General features: G+C 35.0%; 1 protein-coding gene across 1 annotated transcript in view; it reads left to right on the top strand.

Annotated features, from left to right (window-relative positions):
• Positions 1 to 7,650: 7,650 nt before the first annotated feature.
• Positions 7,651 to 21,323, top strand: part of C4H1orf185 (chromosome 4 C1orf185 homolog) — a 37,889-nt gene continuing 24,216 nt past the window's right edge. The window contains exons 1-2 of the mRNA XM_027583402.1: positions 7,651 to 7,673; positions 17,179 to 17,284. Coding sequence (XP_027439203.1) covers positions 7,658 to 7,673; positions 17,179 to 17,284 — 122 coding nt within the window. The 5' untranslated portion in view covers positions 7,651 to 7,657. The remainder of the gene's footprint in view (positions 7,674 to 17,178; positions 17,285 to 21,323) is intronic.

A 21,323-nucleotide genomic window follows, 5' to 3' on the forward strand; every position in this document is an offset into this window, starting at 1 on the left:
GGTTCTGGTGAAAAAAATCTGCTGCAAAGTTCGTTCAGGTTGTTAATTGAATTCAATTCCTTCTAGTTGTAGGACTGAGGTGCTCATTTTCTTGCTGGCTTTCAGTTAAGGGCTGCTTTCAGCCACTCTCAGCTGCCCTCATTTCTTGCTGCATGGCTCCCTCTAGAGAATTTACCACATACAAATTCCCCTGAAACCTCAAATCTCTGACTTTCCCAGTCTCTGAAATCTAGGCCCAGATTCTTTTTTTTTATGTTTTTATTTAAATTTTAGTCAGTTAACATATAGAAAACATATTGTTTTCAGGATTAGAATTTAGTGATTCATCACTTATATATAACACCCAGTGCTCATCACAACAAGTGCCCTCCTTAATACCCATCATTCATTTATCCCCTCCCCCCCATCTCCCATCCAGCAACCCTCAGTTAGATTGTTCTCTATAATTAAGAGTCTGTTTCCTGGTTTGCCTCCCTATCTTTTTTTTCTCCTTTCCCCTATGTTCATCTGTTTTGTTTCTTAAATTCCACATAGTTGTGAAATCTTACGGTATTTGTCTTTCTCTGACTGACTTGTTTTGCTTAGCATAATATACTCTGGCTTTATCCACATCATTGCAAATGGCAACATTTCATTCTTTTTAATGGCTGAGTAATACTCATATATGTATGTGGGGTTATTATATATACCCCACATGTGCTTTATCTATTCATCCGTCAGTGGACATTTGGGCTTTTTCCATAATTTGGCTATTGTTGACAATGCTGCTATAAGCATCAGGGTGCATGTGCCCTTCTGGATCAGTATTTTTGTATCCTTTGGGTAAATACCTAGTAGTGCATTTGCTGGGGCATAGGGTAGTTCTATTTTTAACTTTTTAAGGACCTCTAGGCCTGGATTTAAAGGGCTTATATGATTAGGCCAGGCCCTCTCAGATCATCTATCTTACTCATAAGTTTAAGGCATGGATCATCTCCTTATCTTAAACTCAGTTGACTTGGGACCTTGATAACATTTGCAAAATCCTTTAATAGTAGTATAGTACATAGACTAATGCTTCTTGAAAAACTGGGAAAAGGTGCATGTATACCAGGGGCTGGGAATCTGGGGCCATCTTAGAATTCTGCCTACCACAGAATTTTTGGCTAGTACAAATAAAGCTGCTATAAAAATTGTATGAACATATATTTACTTTTTTATTGGATAAATATGTAGGAATAGAATGGCTGAATCACATGGTAGGTATATGTTTAACCTTTCATGAAACTATCTATTTCCAAAGTGATTCTACCATTGTACATTCCCACCAGCAATGTATGAGAATTCCAATTCCTCCCCATCCTTGCCAACCTTCGGTATGGTCAGTCTTTCTAATTTTAGCTATCCTAATGGGTGTGTACTGATACTTCATTATGATTTTAATTTGTCTTTCTCTAATGCCTAATGATATGGAGAATCTTTTCATATGCTTATTTGCCATTATGTATATCTCATTTGGTGAAGGGTCTGTTCATATCATTTGCTCACTTTTAATTGGGCTGTTTGTTTTCTTATTGTTGAGTTTTGAGAACTCTGTACTTATTCTGGGTATAAGTCCTCAATCAGATATGTGCTTTGCTAAGATTTTCTCCAGTCTGTGGCTTGTCTTTTCATTCTCTTAGTAGCATCTTTTTTTTTTTAAGATATTATTTATTTATGTGACAGAAAGATAGCACAAGTAGGCAGAGCAGCAGGCAGAGGGAGAGGGAGAAGCAGGCTTCCCGCAGAGCAGGGAGCCCGATGCAGGGCTCAATCCCAGGACCCCTTAGTAGTATCTTTTGAAGAGCAAAAGTTTTAATTTTAAAAAAATTTTTCACTTTAAAAATGCTAGTATAATTAAGATATGGTGTTATTTTAGTTTTGGGTATAAAGTGTAGTGACTCAGCAACTCTATACATCACTCAGTGCACATCACAATAAATATACTCTTAATCCCCTTCACCTATTTCACCCATCCCCTACCAACCTCCCCTCTGATAACTAGCAGTTTGTTCTGTATATTTTAGAGGCTGTTTTTTTGTTGTTGTTTTTTGTTTGTCCAGCACAGAGCCCAACGCAGGGCCTACACCCACAACCCTGAGATCAAGACCTGAGCTGAGTCAGATGCTTAACCAAGAGTCAGATGCTTAACCAACTGAGCCACCGGGGTGTGCCTGTTTGTCTCTTCTTTGTTCATTGTTTTGCCTCTTAAATTCCACATCCACATTCCACATGAAATCATATGGTATTGGTCTTTTTTTTTTTCCAACTTGCAGTTTGCATGATAAGCTCATTATTTTTCAGCTTTCTTTTTCTTTTTTTTAAGATTTATTTATTTATTTATTTGACAGAGAGAGACACAGCGAGAGAGGGAACACAAGCAGGGGGAGTGGGAGAGGGAGAAGCAGGCTTCCTGTGGAGCAGGGAGCCCGATGTGGGGCTCGATCCCAGGACCCCGGGATCATGACCTGAGCTGAAGGCAGACGTTTAACGACTGAGCCACCTAGGCGCCCCAGTATTTGTCTTTTTCTGATTGACTTATTTCACTTAGCATTATACCCTCTAGATCCATCCACTGTGATGCAAATGGCAAGATTTCATTCCTTTTTATGGCTGAGTAACATTCCATTTTGCGTGTGTGTGTGTGTGTGTATCTTACATCTTTTTTTTTTAATTTAGTATAATTGACGATATTACTTTAGTTTCAGGTGTACAGCTTCAGTAAGTTTGACAAGTTTATATGTTATACTGTGTTTACCACAAGTATAGCTACCATCTGTCCCATTACATAGCTATTACAATATTGTTGAGTATATTCCTTGTGCTCTGATTTTTATTCCTGTGACTTACTCATTCCATAACTGGAGGCCTGTATCTACCTTTCCCATTCATCCATTTTACCCAACTTCCCATCCCCCTCCCCTCCAGCAATCAGTTTGTTCATTCTAGTTCTGATTGTTTTTTGTTTATTCATTTTTTCAGATTCCATTTATGTGTAGAATCATGGTATTTGTCTTTCTCAGTCTGACTTATTTCATTTAGCATAGTACCCTTTAGGTCCATCCATGTTGTCTCAAATGGCATGATCTCATCCTTTTTATGGCTGTGTAATATTCCATTGTATATATACACCACATTTTACTTATTTGTTCGTCTACTGATGGACATTTAGGTTGCTTTCGTGTCTTGGCTATTGTAAGTCATGCTGAAATAAACCTGGGGGTGCATATATCTTCTGGAATTAGTGTTTTCATTTTCCTTGGGTAAATGCCCAAAAGTGGAATTATGGGAATGTATGGTAATTCTATTTGTAATTTTTTGAGGAACCACCATACTGTTTCCCACAGTGGTTTTACCAATTTACATTCCTACCAACTGCACCAGGGTTCCTTTCTCTCCACATCCTTGCCAACGTTTGTTGTTTCTTGTCTTCTTGATTTTAGCAATTCTAACAGGTATGAGGTGATATCTCATTGTAGTTTTGATATATATTTCCCTGATGATGAGTGATGTTGAGCATCTTTTCATGTGTCTGTTGGTATACCACATCTTCATCCATGCATCTATTGATGATCACTTGGGCTTCTTCCATAGTTTGGCTACTGAAACTAATGTTGCAATAAACATAGGGATTCATGTACCCCTCTTAATTAGTGTTTTTGTATTTTGGGGGTAAATACCCAGTAGTGCAAACACTGGATCAAAGTATAGCTCTATTTTTAACTTTTTGAGGAATCTCCATACTGTTTTCCACAGTGACTACACCAGTTTGCATTCCCACCAACAGTGCAAGAGGGTTCCTTTCTCTCCACATCCTTGCCAATACTTGTTTCTTGTGTTTTGTGTTTCACCATTCTGACAAGTGTGAGGTGATACCTCATTGTGGTTTTGATTTGCATTTCCCTGATGATCAGTGGTATTGAGCATCTTTTCATGTGTCTGTTGGCCATTAGGCTGTCTTCTTTGGAGAAATGTCTGTTCATGTCTTCTGCCCATTTTTAATTGGATTATTTGGTTTTAGAGTGTTGAGTTGTTATCAGTTCTTTATTATTTTAGATACTAACCCTTTATTAGATATATCATTTGCAAATGATCTTCTCTTATTCCATAGGTTGCCATTTAGTTTTGTTGATTATTTCCTTTGCTGTGCAGAAGCTTTTTCTTTTGATGTAGTCCCAATAGCTTATTTTCTCTTTTATTTCCCTTGCCTCAGGAGACATATCTAGAAAAATGTTTCTAGAGCCAATGTCAGAGAAATTACTGCCTGTGCTCTCTTCTAGAATTTTATGGTTACAGGTCTCACATATAGGTCTTTAATCCATTTTGAATTTATTTTTGTAGATAGCCAAAGAAAGTGGTCCAGCTTTAGTCTTTTGCATGTGGCTGTCCAGTTTTCCCAACATCATTTGTTGAAGAGATTGTTTTTTTCTCCTTGTATATTCATTCCTTCTTTGTTGGAGATTAATTGATCATATAATTGTGAGTTTATTTCTGAGTTTTCTAGTCTGTTCTATTGATCTATGTGTCTATTTTAATGCTAGTACCATAATGTTTAAATCACTACAGCTTTGTAATGTAACTGGAAGTCCAGAATTGTGATTCCTCATTTTGCTTTTTATTTTTTTCAATATTGCTTTTGCTATTCGGGGTCTTTTGTGGCTCCATACAAATTTTAGGATTGTTTGTTCTAGCTCTGTGAAAAATGCTGTTGGTATTTTGATAGGGATTGAATTAAATGTGTTCAAAGGGATACATGCACCCTGATATTTATAGTAGCATTATCTACAATAGCCAAATTATGGAAACAGCACAAGTGTCCATCGACTGATGAATGGTTAAAGAAGAGGCAGTATATATGTATATATGTATGTATGTATGTATACACACACACACACACATATAAATATATAATGGAATATTATTTAGCCATAAAAAAGAATGAAATCTTGTTATTTGTAATGACATGGATGGAACTAGAGAGTATTATACCAAGTGAAATAAGTCAGAGAAAGATAAATACCATATGAATTCACAAATATGTGGAATTTAAGAAACAAAACAAATGAGCGAAGGGAAAGAGAGAGAGAGACAAACCAAGAAACAGTCTGTTAACTACAGAGAACAATGTGATGGTTACCAGAATGGAAGTTGGTGGGTGGGGGGTTAAATAGATGATGGAGATTAAGGAGGGCACTTGTGATGAGCACTGGGTGTTGTATGGAAGTGTTGAATCACTATATTGTACACCTGAAACTAATATTATACTGTATGTTAACTAACTGGAATATAAACAAAAACTTAAAAAAAAGAAACTATCCTATGTTTTTTATCCTTTCTCTTATTGATGTGACATATTACATTGATTGTTTTATCTATATTGAACCACCCTTGCATTCCCAGAGTAAATACCACTTGATCATCATAAATGATTTTTTTAATGTATTGTTGGATTTGGTTTGCTAATATTTTGCGGAGATTTTTCATCTATGTTCGTCAGAGATATTGACCTGTAGTTCTCTTTTTTTTTTTGTGGTGTCTTTATCTGGTGTTGGTATCAGGATAATGCTGGCCTCATAGAAAGAATTTGGAAGTTTTCCTTCCATTTCTATTTTTTGGAATAGTTTGAGAAGGATAGGTATTAGCTCTTTTTAAATGTTTGGTAGAATTTGCCTGTGAAGCTGCCTGATCCTGGACTTTTATTTTTTGGGAGTTTTTTGATTACTGATTCAATTTCATTGCTGGTAATCTGTTCAAATTTTCTATTTCTTCCTACTTTAGTTTTGGTAGGTTATATGTTACTAGGAATTTATCCATTTCGTCTGAGTTGTTCAGTTTGTTGGCATATAGGTTTTCATAATATTCTGTTACAATTGTTTGTATTTCTGTGGTGTTGGTTGTTATTTCTCCTCTTCAGTAGTGATTTTATTTGGGTCCTTTCTCTTTCTCCCTTCCTCCCCCCCTTTTGATAAGTCTGGCTAAGGGTTTATCAATTTTGTTGATCTTTTCAAAGAACCAGTTCCTGTTTTCATTGATCTGTTATTGGGTTTTTTTAGTTTCTATATCACTTATTTTTGCTCTAATATTATTCTGTCTTTCCTTTTGCTGGGTTTGGGTTTTGTTTGTTCTTTTTCTAATTCCTTTAGACATAAGGTTAGGTTGTTTATTTGAGATTTTTCTTTCCTCTTGAGGTACGCCTGTATTGCTATTAACTTCCCTCTTAGAATTGCTTTTGCTGCATCCCAAAGATTTTAGATTATTGTGTTTTCATTTTCATTTGTTTCCGTGTAATTTTTATTTCTTCTTTTAGTTTGTGGTTGACCCATTCATTGTTTGGTTGCATGTTATTTAACCACCATGTATTTGTGATCTTTCCAAATTTTTCATGGTTAATTTCTAGTTTCATAGCATTGTGGTCAGAAAAGATGCATGGTATGACCTTGATTTTCTTCAGTTTTGACACTTATCTTGTGGCCTAATATGTGATCTCTTCTGGAGAATGTTCTATGTGCACTTGAAAAGAATGTGTATTCTGCTGCTTTAGGATGTTCTGAATATATCTGTTAACTCCATTTGGTCCAGTGTGTCATTCAAAACCACTCTTTCCTTGTTTATTTTCTCTCCATCAATGTTTATAATCTCTCCATCAATGTGAGTGGCATGTTAAAGTCCCCTACTATTATTGTATCACTAACAATTATTTTCTTTATTTTGCTATTAACTGATTTATGTATTTGGGTGCTCCCATATTGGATGCATAAATATTTACAATTGTTATATCTTCTTGATGGATTGTCCTGTTTATTATTATATAGTATCCTTCTTTGTCTCTTGTTATAGTCTTTGTTTTAAAGTCTATTTTGTCCAATACAAGTATTGCTATCTGGCTTTCTTTTGACATCCATTTGCATCATGACTCTTTCTCCATCTCCACACTCTCAATCTTCAGGTGTCTTTAGGTCTGAAATAAGTCTCTTGTAGGCAGCATATAGATGGATCTTGTTTGTTTGTTTTTTTTTTAATCCATTTTTTCACCCTATGTCTTTTGATTGGAGCAGTTAGTCCATTTACATTCAAAGTAATTATTGATAGATATGTTTTTATTGCCATTTTGTTATTGTTTTATGGTTGTTTCTATGATTTCCTAGATCCTTTCTTCTGCTCTCTTCCATGGTATGTTGGCTTTCTTTAGTGATATACTTGGATTCCTTTTTCTTTATTTTTTGGATATCTATTGCTAGTTTTTTACCATCTGGATTGTTTTGTTTTCTATTTCATTGGTTTTCACTTTAGTTTTTAATATTCTTTTTCTTCTGTTTACTTTGGGCTTAATCTGCTCCACTTTAGTTTTTAAGGTTTTTCACACATTTTTTCCTAATATTGCAGTATTTTGGTGTAAATTTTCCCCTAAGTTCTGCTTTAATGGCATCCCAAAAATCCTGATAATGTTGTGTTTTCATTTTTTTTGGGTTGAGTGTTCTATAAATGTTAATTAGATCCATGGTGACACAAGGCTCCAAAGTTCCCTGGGGATAATTTCCTTCCCAGTCAAACCTAAAAGGAGAAAGAACAGGAGAAAGATGCTTGAGAGGTTTTTATGACATCACTTCCATTCAGATTCCATTGTTTAGAACTCTGTCGTATGGCTTCACCTAATGGTATGGGAAGCTGGGACATGGTAGTCTAGCCTTTTGCCTGGGAAGAAGAGGAAAATGTATTTGGACAAACAACCAGAAATTTCTTTTCATTTTCTGGAAGAGCTTGTATAAGATAAGAAATACTTGAATCATGGGTATACAGTAGAAATTGTAAAGTTATTGGGGCCTGCTGTTTTCTTTGGGGGAAATTTTGTAACTGCTGATTCAGTTTAATGGATACATGTTCATTTAGGTTTTCTATTACTTCTTGAGTCACTTTTTAGGTACATATAATTTTGTATAAGTTTTAAAATGTATTAGCATAAATCTGTTCAAAGTATCTTCTTATTTTAAACTGCTGTAATTATAATTATGTTCTTTCTTCATTTTAAATATTGCTTACTTGTACCTTTTTTTACTTGGTTGTTAATCTAACTAGAGATTTGTCGATCTTATTAGTCTTTACCAAAAATCTTAATTTGTATCCCATTAATTTCTGTTCATTATTTCTTTTCTCTACATTATTTGGGCTTATTTTGCTGGTTTTTTTCAACTTGCAATTTGCATGATAAGCTCATTATTTTTCAACTTTCTTTTCTTTTTCTTTTTTTTTAAGATTATTTATTTATTTATTTGACAGAGAGAGACACAGCGAGAGAGGGAACACAAGCAGGGGGAGTAGGAGAGGGAGAAACAGGCTTCCTGCTGAGCAGGGAGCCCAATGCGGGGCTCCATCCCAGGACCTTGGGATCATGACCTGAGCCGAAGGCAGACGCTTAATGACTGAGCCACCCAGGCGCCCCTCAGCTTTCTTTTCTAGTATATGCATTTAGGGCCATACATTTCCCTTGAATTTGGCTCCAGCTTTGTTGCTATAAGTCTTTGTACATATCATTATTCATCACATCTATGTATTTTTAAACTTCCACTGATTTCTTCTTTAATGTGTGAGTTATTTACAGTGTGATTTTAAATTTCACAAGTATGGGAGCTTTTCTTAGGGTATATATTAGGTTATTAATTTCAAAATTTTCAGAGAATGTAGTATGTGTAAAATGATTCTGTAAAACTTGTTGAGTCTTTCTTGTTTTATGGCCTGGTATATGCATGTTAAGTTTGAGATGTCTTCCTGTTTTTTTTATGTTATTAATTCCTTGCAACATTATCTCATTTATTTCTAATTCTAATTGTGTAAGATAGATAGTATGACTCCCATTTTTCAAATAAGAACATTAAAGTCCAGCTAGCACAATAAGTAACTTTTCTATATTCACAGACAGATCTAGTTAGTCTTATAACCACTTGGAACAAACACTAACTAAAAAAGTATGGTCAACTTTTTATACTGGTTGCATATGGGCCTTGCTTATATCTCATTATAGATTTTTAAACCTTTAGGGCAAGGAGTCATTCTTACTTAAATGGCTTTTTATCCCTCACTTGATATCTGAAACAGTGTTCTACACATATTTGGTGTTCAAAAGATTTTTGTTGATTGGGTACCTGGGTGGCTCATTCAGTTAAGTGACCAGCTCTTGGTTTTGGCTTGGGTCATGATCTCAGGGTTGTGAGATCAAGGCTCATAAGGGGCTCCACACTCAGCACAGAGTTGTCTTAAGATTCTTTCCCTTCCCTATCCTTCCCCCTCTGTTCCTCCCCCGCTTGCTCACTCTCTCTCAAATAAATACATAAAATCTTAAAAAAAAAAAGGATTTTTGTTGAATTGGAGTAAACCTGAGACTGAAATCTGGCAAAATTCTAAAAGAAATAATAAACAGGTAATCTGTGAATACTCAAAAAATAAAACAGGACTTGTAGTTCTGGAATTATTGCAAAAAATAATCTGAAAACACTCTGATACAAGTACCTAATAATTCTGGGAAAAGTTATAGATATAGGTGTATATAGATAACATCTATATCTATCTATATCCTTCAAATACCTCTATATATCTGTCTAAATCTAGACAGATATGTTAAAGGACAGATATATACATACATACGTTGATAACTATATAAAGATATATCCTTTATATCAATATAAAGAATAGCTATAGATATATATGTTGAAGGATAGATGGGCTAACAAAGAGGGACCTACAAAGGCAATAAAGGTATAGATACATAAATGGAAGGAAAACTAAGTGAATTTATTTTACTGATGCCAAGGCAAAAGAGAGAGTGGCCAATAGTGACCCTTTGATTTTTGTGTTAATGAAGTTATTAATGGCCTTGGAAATAGATGTGAAGAAGTAGGAATTCTCATTTAGACTGCAAATGGTACCAAAAAAAAAAAGAAAAAAGGATCAAATGTAAGCTGGGGGGTGCTGCCAAGAGAGAGTTTTATTTATTTTAAGATTTAAGACAATGTTCTTGGGGTGCCTGGGTAAGCTGGCTACCTTCAGCTAAGGTCATGATCTCAGAGTCCTGGGATCGAACCCTGCATTGGGCTCTCTGCTTAGTGGGGAGCCTGCTTCTCCCTCTGCCTGTGTCCCCTACTTGTGCTTCTTTCTCATTCACTCTATCAAATAAATAAATAAAGTCTTTTAAAAAAAGGACTTAATGTTCTTGCCTAGCTATCTCTTACTCAGTCTGTAAGATTCAGCTCAGGTGTTATCTCTAGGACTGTACCTGTACTTGATCAAACTCCTGTTGTCTTAGCACTATCAAAAGGTCTTTATCATAGCACTTAGAATATTTTAATGAACATATCCATTTAAATATCTTGTCTCCTGCAGATTATAAACTCTGTGATCATGTGTTATTTATCTTTCAATCACCAATTCTTGACAGAGGTTTGGCAATAGAAAATTCTCAGGCCATGTTTAAACTACGGAGCTTTTAAAAATTTACCCTTTTTATAAATCTACCTGTGACCACATTTTGTACTTATTTCTTCCTTTATAACACCTATATACTTTTTAATTGCATTTATTCCTTTTCACATGTATGACCTTCTTACATACATACTTATATTATTACATACTTATAAACAACATAGTTATATTATTCATTTTTGTAATACTAGCATTTAGCATAGTGCCTATCATTCATTTATTGAATATTCAGTCATTTCTCGAGTAACCAGTCATTATTCTAAATTCCAAGAATACCATAATGAAAAAGATTTATCTTCTGGTAGAGGAAGACAGAATAGACAATAAACAAGTAAAGAAAATTATTTACAATAGTAATTATTAAAGACAAAGAAACAAAGTGAAATGATAGAGTAACTGCTGAAAGTGAGGAGTCATTACTTTATTTATTTATTATTTACTTATTTATTTTTAGAGAGAGAGGTGCACGCGATGAGCGGGGGTGGGGGGCAAAGGGAGAGGGAAAGAGAGAATCCTCAAGTAGACTCTCCGCTGAGCGCAGAGCCCAATGCAGGGCTCAATCCCGGGACCCTGAGATCGTGACTAGAGCCGAAATCAAGGGCCTGCTGCTCAAAACCAACTGAGCCACCCAGGCACCCCAGTAGAGTCATTACTTTAGACAGGATACTTAAGAGCAGAATCAAGAAAGTAAAAATACTACCTTTGTATATATATTGATTAAAACTTTAAAGTGAGAAGGGGATCTTAATGATTTACAGAGTCCAGCCTTTTCATTTTACAGATTGATTTAGAGAGATTGTGTGACTTGTTGAAGGTATTAACAAATATGTAATTGGTCTTTCTCTTGGTAAAGTGATGATTCTTTATACCTGTTTGGGATTTCCCTGAGATGTAAATGACCTGTTTAAACCAGGGACTATGATGGTGTACTAATCACACCTATTTTCTTGCTTAATGGAAATTTGAAAAAAAAAGAAAAGATAGAGGAGGGCAGGGATCTTCAGGGGAGACAGTTAAGTGCGCTATAATCACAGTGATAACAATAATGTTCTATAAGGAGGCTTGTAGTATCGAAGTAAAGGTGTCAGGAATTATGTAAGAAGCTTCAAAGATTTTTTTTCTGAATTTTCTGGATACTCATGGTAGATAATACACACACACGCGAAGTCTAGAGTAGAAAATTGTAACTACAAGCCCTTACTCCAGGGATAACCATTGTTGATTATTTTCCTTATACAAATGTTTCTCCTCTTTCTTTATTTTTCTCTCTCTCTCTTTCTTTCTTTCTTTGTCTTTCTTTTTCACAAAATTGAAATTATATTATTTTTATATATTTTTTTAATATTTGAGAAAACCAGAAAAGTGAAAAGAAAAGGGAAAAGGACAAAGGATAACAAACACCCATGTAATCTACTAAATACATGTTTTTTGATCATATAAGCTTCAGATCTTTAATTTTTTAAAGAAATAAAACATTACAGATAAAGTCTGAGTTTACGTTCCATCTTTAGTCCCATTCCCCTCATTCCCTCTCCAGACACAACAAATTTAATGTATTTTAATACTTCTATTTCATTAATTTTTTTAGAAATAGTATTATTTTGTGTTTTCTTTTAATGTGCATACATGGAATCAATACATAATTGGAATAATTGAACATGAATTTATGGGAATTGCTTTTTGCACTGAACGTTATATTTTTCAGTTCTATTCATGCTGATATGTATATATCTAGTTTATTCATAAGTCTTAAGTGTTAACCTTGATGAATTTTCATTGAACACACCTATGTGACCAGCTCCCAGCTCAAGAAACAGAACATTACCAGCATTCCTGAACTCCCCAGATACCTATGTTTGAATTTTATGTCGGCCTTCTTTTGCCCAACATTATTTATGAAATTTATCTATTTTGTTGTGCATAGTTATAGTCTATTCTTTCCCATTTATAGAATATTTTGTTTTCTTAAATCAATTCAGTTTTTGAAATTTATCCATTCAACTGTTGATGGGCATTTGTGCAGTTTCTAATTTGTGGCTGTCTCAAATAGTGATGCTATAAACGTAGTACATATTTTTCTGAATGTATATGTATATGTTTCATTTTGGTATATGTCTAAAAATTGTTGGGTCATGGGTATGCCTATGTTCAGCTTTAATAATAGAGCCAAACAATTTTCCAAAGTATTGTACAAAACTACAATCGCACCAATAGTGAATGAGAATTCAGGTTACTCTGCCTCCTTGGCAACAATTGACATTTTCTGTCATTTTCATTTTAGGCATCATATAGAGTAGTTGTTATTACCTCATTGTGGTTTAATTAGTACTTCCCTGATTGTTAATGAAGTTTTCATATGTGTATTGGCCATTTAGATATTCTTTTTTATGATATCCTTAAATATTTAGCATCCTTAATTATTTTTTTTCTAACAAATCTAAAGATATTAAGGGTCTCTATTCTCCACCCGATCTAGGTAAGGAAGGACCTTAGCAACTTTTAGATAACTATTGTTCCCTCACTTAGTGGTTGTGTACCTTCAAGCAAGTTTCTTAACTTTATTTTGCCTCAATTGTTTCTGCATCTAGAAAATGAGGAAATAATAGTACTTAACTCAGAGTTGTGAGAATTAAATGAGTTTAAATATATAATACACTGAACAGTGCCTGGCATGTAGTATTTACTATATGAATATCAGTTATTATCATTGTTGTTGTTATTGGCAAAATGATAGACCATATATATCAAGGGGACAGAATAGAGATTTCAGAAGGAGACTGACACAAATATAGCTACTTGATTTTTGACAAGGGTGCAAAAGCAACTCAGTGAAGAAAGGATAGTCTTTTCAACAAATGGTGTTGGAGGCACTAGATATACATATCCAAAGGGGGGAAAAAGGAACTTGACCCATGCCTTACACCTTACGTAAAAATTAATTCAAAATGAATCATAAATTAAATGTAAAACATAAAACTATAAATCCTTTATAGGAAAACATAGGAGAAAATCTCTGTGGCCTGGGTTAGGCAAAGAGTTCTCAGATAGGACCATAACACAATCCATTCAAGGAAAAACTTAATAAATTAGACACCACCAAAATTTAAAAGTTTTGCTCTGTGAAAGACACTCTTAAGAGAATTGAAAAGACAAGCCATAGACTTGGAGAAAATATTTCCAAATCATGTATCTGACCAAGGACTTGAGGAATTCTAAAAAATCAGCAAAGATGTAAAAAAATACTTCACTGAACAAGACATATGGATGGCAAATAAGCACATGCAAAGATGCTCAACATCATTATTCATTAAGGAAATGCAAATTAAAACCACAGTGAGATACCACTGTACATCTGTACATCTATTAGAATGTACATCTGTACATCTATTAGAATGACTGAAATAAAGCTAACGATATCAAGTGGTGGCAATGATGCAGAGCAAGTGGAACTATCATATAATGCTGGTGGGAAATAGATGATACAGACACTTTGGAAAGCAATGTGGCAGTTTCTTACACATTTAAATATATATTTACTACATGACACTACTGAACTAAAAACTTATGTTCAAACACCTTAATGCAAGTGTATAGTAGCTTTAATCTAACAACCCCAAACTGGAAACAAATGTCTCTCAGCTGGGGAATAAACAAACTGTGGTACATCTGTAAAATGGAATGTTACTCAGCAATAAAAAGAAACAAACTATTAATACATGCAACACAATGTAGGTGAATGTCAGATGCATTATGCTAAGTGAAAAAGGCCAGACTCAAAAGGCCACGTGCTGTATGATTCCATTTATATGAAATTCACATAAGGCAAAAGTATAAGGATGGAGAATAGGGATGGAAAATAAACAATGGTTGCCAGCAATTAAAGTGCTTGACCACTAAGAGGCAGTATGAGGAAATTTGGGGAGGTGATGGAAGTCTCACGTAACTTGGTTATGGTGCTGTGACAGATATTTTTTGTATTTGTCAAAACTTACAGAACTGCACACACACACAAATGAATTTTACTATATAAATTAAAAACTTTTTAAAATCCTTCTTAGGTTATTTCCCTGAATATTGCTTTTCCACTACTCTTATTTTTTCTTTTAGGAACCCTGTTACTTTTATATTATATATTCTTAATCTTTTCCAATCTCATATTTCCTTATATTTTTCATTTCTTTATGTAATTAGGTGAGTTTCTCAGTGTTATATTTCATCTCATTCATTGTGTTCAAAGAAGAATTTATCTTAAAATTTTTGAATTTTTCATTTTCTAAGATTCCTTCTTGGTCTTCTATTAGTGGTTCAGGACCCCCTTCCCTCAGAGATTTTGTTCATGTAGTCATTCACAGTGCCAAAGGATGATTTGGTCTAGGTCTTGTCTTGGTGATTTTCTCTGCTTCTTCTAGCTAATTCTTGCTTCCAGATCTCAGTGCTTCATATGCCTGTGGTTTTAGGCTCTACTTATTTTTCTGTGTTGCTTTTATTTCTTTGTCCCTAGAAATCTTTATCTTTTTTTCCCCAAAGTTTTATTTATTTAAATAATCTCTACACACTGTGTAGGGCTCGAACTCATGACCCCAACATCAAGAGTCACATGCTCTTCTGACTGAGCTGGCCAGGTGCCCCTAGAAATCTTTATATTTGAGTATGATTATGTCTTTTTAATTTTTTAAAAATATGCATTTTACCAATCTTGCTTTTATCAATGAATACTGTCTGATATTCTGTTATACCACTCTGCCAGTGATTCTCAGCTGGGGTAGTTTTGCCCCCCAGAATACATTTGCCTGGAGACATCTTTGGTACAATGCATAGAACAATCCCTACAACAAATTATCTGATCCAAAAGATCAAGAGTATTGATGTTGAGAAATCCTGCACTAAATAATTAAAGAATATGATATTTTTTATATGTAACATCATCATAACTTATTTAATTCCCCTCCTAAGTTGTTTTACTTAGAAGTGTTTTTTTTTTTTTTTTTGTATTGTAAGTATCACTTTGATAAATAGCCTTCTATATTTTTTTGGTACCATTAATTAATTCCCAAATGTAGACATTTTCTGAACGCAAACAAAACGAAGATTTGAGAGGCATCATCTTGGAAGCTGGAAATTACTTAGGAAACAACAAAAATATGGGAACTACAAAGTCTTTATCATGTCATATTTTTAGTGGAACTTATAATATGTTCACACATAAAGATCTTCCATTAGTTTTATTTTTTTAAGATTTTATTTAAATTCCGGTTAATTAACATACAGTATAATATTAACTTCAGGTGTACAATTTAGTGATTCAACATTTCTATGCAACACCTGGCACTCATCACAAGTGCATCCTTAGTCCCCATCACCTTTTTAACCCATCCCCTCTGGTGATCATCAGTTTGTTCTCTATAGTTTTATACTTTTAAATCCTTTTTTTCCAGGTAATATGCAGTTGACCTTTGAACAACATGGGTTTGAACTGTGAGGGTCCACTTATATGTGGATGATTTTCGATATAGTATAGGACTATTAATGTATTTTCTCCTCCCTATAATTTTCTTAATAACATTTTCTTTTCTCTAGCTTATTTATTGTAAGACTACAGTATATAATACATAGAACATACAAAATATGTGTTAATCAACTGTTTATGTTATTGGTAAGGCTTCCAGTCTGCAGTAGGCTGTTGTTTATACATGTATATACATAAGTAGTTAAGTTTTCAGAGAGTCAAAAGTTATATGTGGATTTGTGAGTGTGCACAGAGTTGGTGCCCCTAATCCTCACATTGTTTAAGGGTCAGCTGTACTCTTAAATTGTTTTAAGGCCCTTTATGTTCTATACAGCTTTTTATGAAAGCTTCCTACAGCTTGCTTTATGGTTAGGTATCAGATTTCAGAATCTTAAGGAATACTTGACCAACCTGACTATAAATACCTCGTGCATTCTATATTCTTAATTCTTTTCAATACATACCAGTATTAAGATGATTTATAGAAGGAATAAGATAATAGAAAAAAACAGAGGACTGGCTTTAATCTGCTGCCTAATCTCAGTTCAGGTCTCTCTCTTACCTAGACCTCAATTTTATCACCTGTAAAATGAAGGAGTTATACCACATAATTCCTATAGGCTTTTCCAATTTTAAACCTGTGATATGCTATTATTTTATATTGCTTTTATTTAGGTTTTGGCCATGATCTTTTATTGTTCCTGGGATAAATAGAGATAAAACGAAGATTTCTAAAACATTTTAAAGTTCCTCATATTTGTTATTTATTACCCTCCATCTGCCTTCTTGTAGTGATTGATAATACAAATTTTAAAATGCAAAGTGTCTTATGTTGGAGGACTGCAAAGAATGATACTGGAAAAATAACAAAAATTTACAGCTAGACTGGGAAAGGAGAAAGCTAGATAAGAAAAAAGGAGGTGACAGCTGTACAAAAACAAACAAAACCTAGGTATCAAATTGAGGCAGGGTCAGAGAAATGTACCCTGGACCCTAATCACCATGAGGCCTTGTGTTGAAATTTGTTAGAATTGCACAGGACCCTAGAATTCAGGTTTCCCAACTTCCCGGTTAATGTTTTAACACTACAGTATGTCATATCATACATATTATTATGTCATTTAATTTTACCTAGAGAATGAAGATACATGCATGAAATAATCTTTTATAATTTATTTGTATAGGTTTTTTTAACCACTTAACTTATTTTCTGGCTGCTGGTGCTGTTACTTTGGGAATTGGTTTCTTTGCTTTGGCATCAGCTTTGTGGTTCCTGATTTGCAAACGAAGGTAAGGTTTATTAGAATGCTTAACTTTTTTTCCTCTTAAAAACTCAATGAAAGACTTTTTCAAATGGTATTAAATAAGTATAATAGCACTGATTCTGTAATTTGAGGTTTGGTTATAGACACTTTGATTGGGGAGGGAAAGTTTTACATGTTTAAAATAGCCCAGAAAGACAAGTCCTAGTAGTATAATAGTCTGAGTGCTGTAATAGCAATCTTCATGCATTAAAATTTTAAGGAATAATGAGACATATTTTATTTTCTAGAAGATGTGTGTTCAAATTATAAGGCTAGAAATTTAAAAAATTTTTGATTTCTAATTTAGAGGTTAAAAACATTACTGAGACGAAAAGACTCTTTCTTTAGGAGATATTTAAGAGAAGAGCTGACAGAATGCTTTGGTATAGTCTAAATGTAGTCTTTTGCCAGAGACAGAAAACCCTAAAATCTGGTGGTTTTGATTATTTTGTTCAGTATTTGCTTTGTCTGGTGTTTAAAAATGTAAATTGTAATATGTTCTTACACACACTCTTCCAGTATTCCCTATCTCAGCAAATGAATGCATACTATCTATTCATTTGCACAAGTCAGAAAACTGGAAATTATTCACTTATTCATTCTTTTAACAAATATTTATTGGTGCCTGCCATTGTTCTAGGTACCAAGGATACAACTGTGAACAAGTTGACAGTTTCTGTTCCATAGACTAGCAGTGCTACTGGGAGGAGACAGATAATGAAAAATAAAATGGTCAGGGAATGTCTCTTCAAGTGGGCAGTATTTAATCTGAGATCAGAGTTAAAAGAAGGAGCCAACCATGTGAAGACTTTTGTCAAAGAGCTCTCTAGGCTGAAGGGTTAGGAAGTACAAAGACCCCATATGGGAATGTTCTTGGTATTGTTCAATAAAGGGAAAGAAGGCTAGTGTATAGACTGTAGTGAGTGAGGGAAATAATGATGAGACTGAAGATGTAGATGGGGGCTAGATCACATAGGATGTTGTAGGCCAAAATATGGAGTTTGGATTTTATTATTTATGCCATCATAAGGTTTTAAGCCAGAGAATGACATTATCAGCATAATAATGGCTAACATTGAGGGCTTACTACATGGTAGGCACTGTTGTGCTTTATACGTGATCTCATTTAACCACCCCATGAGGTAGCAGTAATATTATCTCTCTTTTAAGGACACTATAATGTCACCTATAGATGATTTACATTTTTATAAAACTTTTTAAAATTTGAGATATAATTCACATACAATATAATACATAGATTTTAAACATATGATGATGAATTTCAGCAAATATATTCCCATGTAATCACAACCACAGTCAAGATATATAACTTTCCATCACCCTGGAAAGTTCCCTTATGTTCCTTTCCAGGCATCACTCCCCACCTCCCACTCAGAGGCAGTCATTATTCTGATTTTTATTACCAGAGGTTAATTTTGTCTAGTCTTGAGTTACATGTAAATGGAATCATATGGACTTTTTTATGTTTGCTTTTTTGACTTAACATAATATTTTTGAGATTCATTCATGTCATTGTATTTATCTGTATTTCATTCTTTTTATTGATGATTTTTATTAATTGTATAAATATACCTCACTTTATTCTTAATGGACAGTTGGGTCATTTCCAGTTTTTAGTTCTTAGGAGTAAGGCTGCTATGAACGTTCTTGTATAAATCTTTTTGTACATGTGCTTTCACTTCTCTTGGGTAAATGCCTAAGAGTAGAATTACTGGATCATATGTGATTAACTTTGTAGCAAACTGCTGAACAGTTTTCCAAAGTGGGTACATACTCCTACCAGCAATATATGAGAGTTTTAATTCATTTTTTTTAAGATTTTTCTTCTCTGTGAAGCCTGAATTTTAATTGAGCAAGGGTGAAAGCAGAGAATGTTAGGAGGCTATTGCATAGTCCAGGTCAGAGATGATAATGTCTTAGATTAATATGGAAGTAGAGGAGATAAAAAGAAGAGGTTGGATTTGGGGTGTGTTTTGCAGGTAAAGTTAGCAGGGCTTGTTTGATGGATTAGATAAGGTAAGGGAAGATAAATGAAATGGGAGAATTAATGCTAACACCTACGTTTTTACCATGAGCAACTGAGTAGTTGATCATGCCATTTACTGAGATGAGAATATGATTAGAGAGGGGAGCAAGTTGAGGGAATAGTGATAAACTAGGAGTTGCAATTTGGAAAGTCTTTTGGACATCCATTAGAAATGTCCCATACTCAGATATACATGTAGGACTTTCAGAAGAGAGTTTAAGGCTGAAGATTTAGGATATCAATGTATAGAGGGTATCTGAGGTCATAGAACTGGGTGAGACTAACCAGGGAGTGATTGTTGGAAGAAAAGAACCTAGGACTGTGCTCTTCAGCCCACCAACATTTAGAAATCTAGCAAAAGAATAGGAAGAATCAATATCTGAGAAGGAAAAACAGAAAGGTACACTGTCAAGGAAGTCAAAATTAGAAAATTTTCAGGGGGTGCTGGGAAGATGGCAGAGTAGGGGACCCTAAGCTCACCCTGTCCCATGTTTACAACTGGATATCATTCACATCCAAGTCAATAAACCGGAGAGTGATCCGAAGACTGGCAGAACAAACTCCACAACTAAATGTAGAGAAGAAGCTGCATGGGAGAGGTTAGGAAGAGCAGAAACTGTGGTCAGGAGCTCCCCACAGGAGGGAAAGAGCTGCAGTTGTGGAGAGGGGAAAACACCAGGAAGCCCACACAGAGAAAATGAATCCCCATAACCTCTGGCCTTGAAAACCAAAGGGGCTGAATTCTGTGAGTCTGTATAACCAGTAGAACTTGGAACCTGGAGTTTTAAAATTCAGAGGTAGTGATAGCCCACAAAGAGTCCCCACCCTTAAAGAGACAAGAGCCCAAGGAAAGGCAACATAGAAATGACAGCTTGCAGAATGGAGGGAGATCTGTTTATACTGATTTCAGAGAGTGTTGGAGGATTTCTATGGGAACAAAGGAGCTGGCAGGTGCCATTTTCCTCTCCTGGCACTGCCCAGGCACTTGCTACCTAACCTATTGGTACTGCGCTCTGTCCACAAGTTCTGAGAACTCACCAACTCCAAGCCTGCTGGTCTCGGCTCCAGGCTCACTGCAATTTTTGTTAATGCTGTGCATGCTGCACCTACCCACTGCCTCTACATGCTGTGCCCCCATGCCATCACACTTTGGGGGATCCAGCCTAGAACTAGTGGGTCAATGCAAATTTAACTAACACTGCATGTGCCCTGCCCAACCACCAAGTGCCACTGGTGGCCACCACCACCATCTTCATGTGCCGTACCCCCAACAGCCATTTGGCCATTGGAGGTCCGGCCTAGGACTAGGGGTTCAGTGCAAATTGTGCTAACATCAAAATTTGCCCCCAAGCCCTTCTGCTGTCACACCCCCTCAGAGCTGGCCTACCTGGATCTCACTAATATCGTAGAGAGCAAGCACAGCCCACAACAGGCAAAGAGCCAGTGCAGATGTCTAGACGAAAATGAAAAGTGACTCAGACACCATAGCAGGATGCAAACAACATACATAGGAGACTCCTCTGAAGAACCAGGTTCTGGTGAATAGGGGACACTGCACTGCAGGGCACTACAGGACCTCTTCTTCATAAAGCCACTACTTTAAAGAACAGAACACACAATTGACTTTTGTAACACACAGAAACAGACACAGGTAGACAAATGAGGAGACAGAGTTGCAAATGAAAGAACAAGACAAAATCACAGCAGGATATCTTTTTTGTTTATTTGTTTTTAAATTTTATTATGCTATGTTAATCACCATACATTACATCATTAGTTTTTGATGTAGTGTTCCATCAGCAGGATATCCAAGAGAAAGAAAAATAATATGCCTGATACAGAATTTAAAGTAATGATCACAAAGATACTCACTGGACTTCAGGAAAGGGTGGAGGACATCAGTAAGAACCTTGACAAAAAGATAAAAAATAATATATCAAAGATGAAGAATGCAATAAATGAAATTAAAAATACAATA

This window comes from Zalophus californianus, chromosome 4 (genome assembly GCF_009762305.2).
Source record: "Zalophus californianus isolate mZalCal1 chromosome 4, mZalCal1.pri.v2, whole genome shotgun sequence".
Taxonomy (NCBI): domain Eukaryota; kingdom Metazoa; phylum Chordata; class Mammalia; order Carnivora; family Otariidae; genus Zalophus; species Zalophus californianus.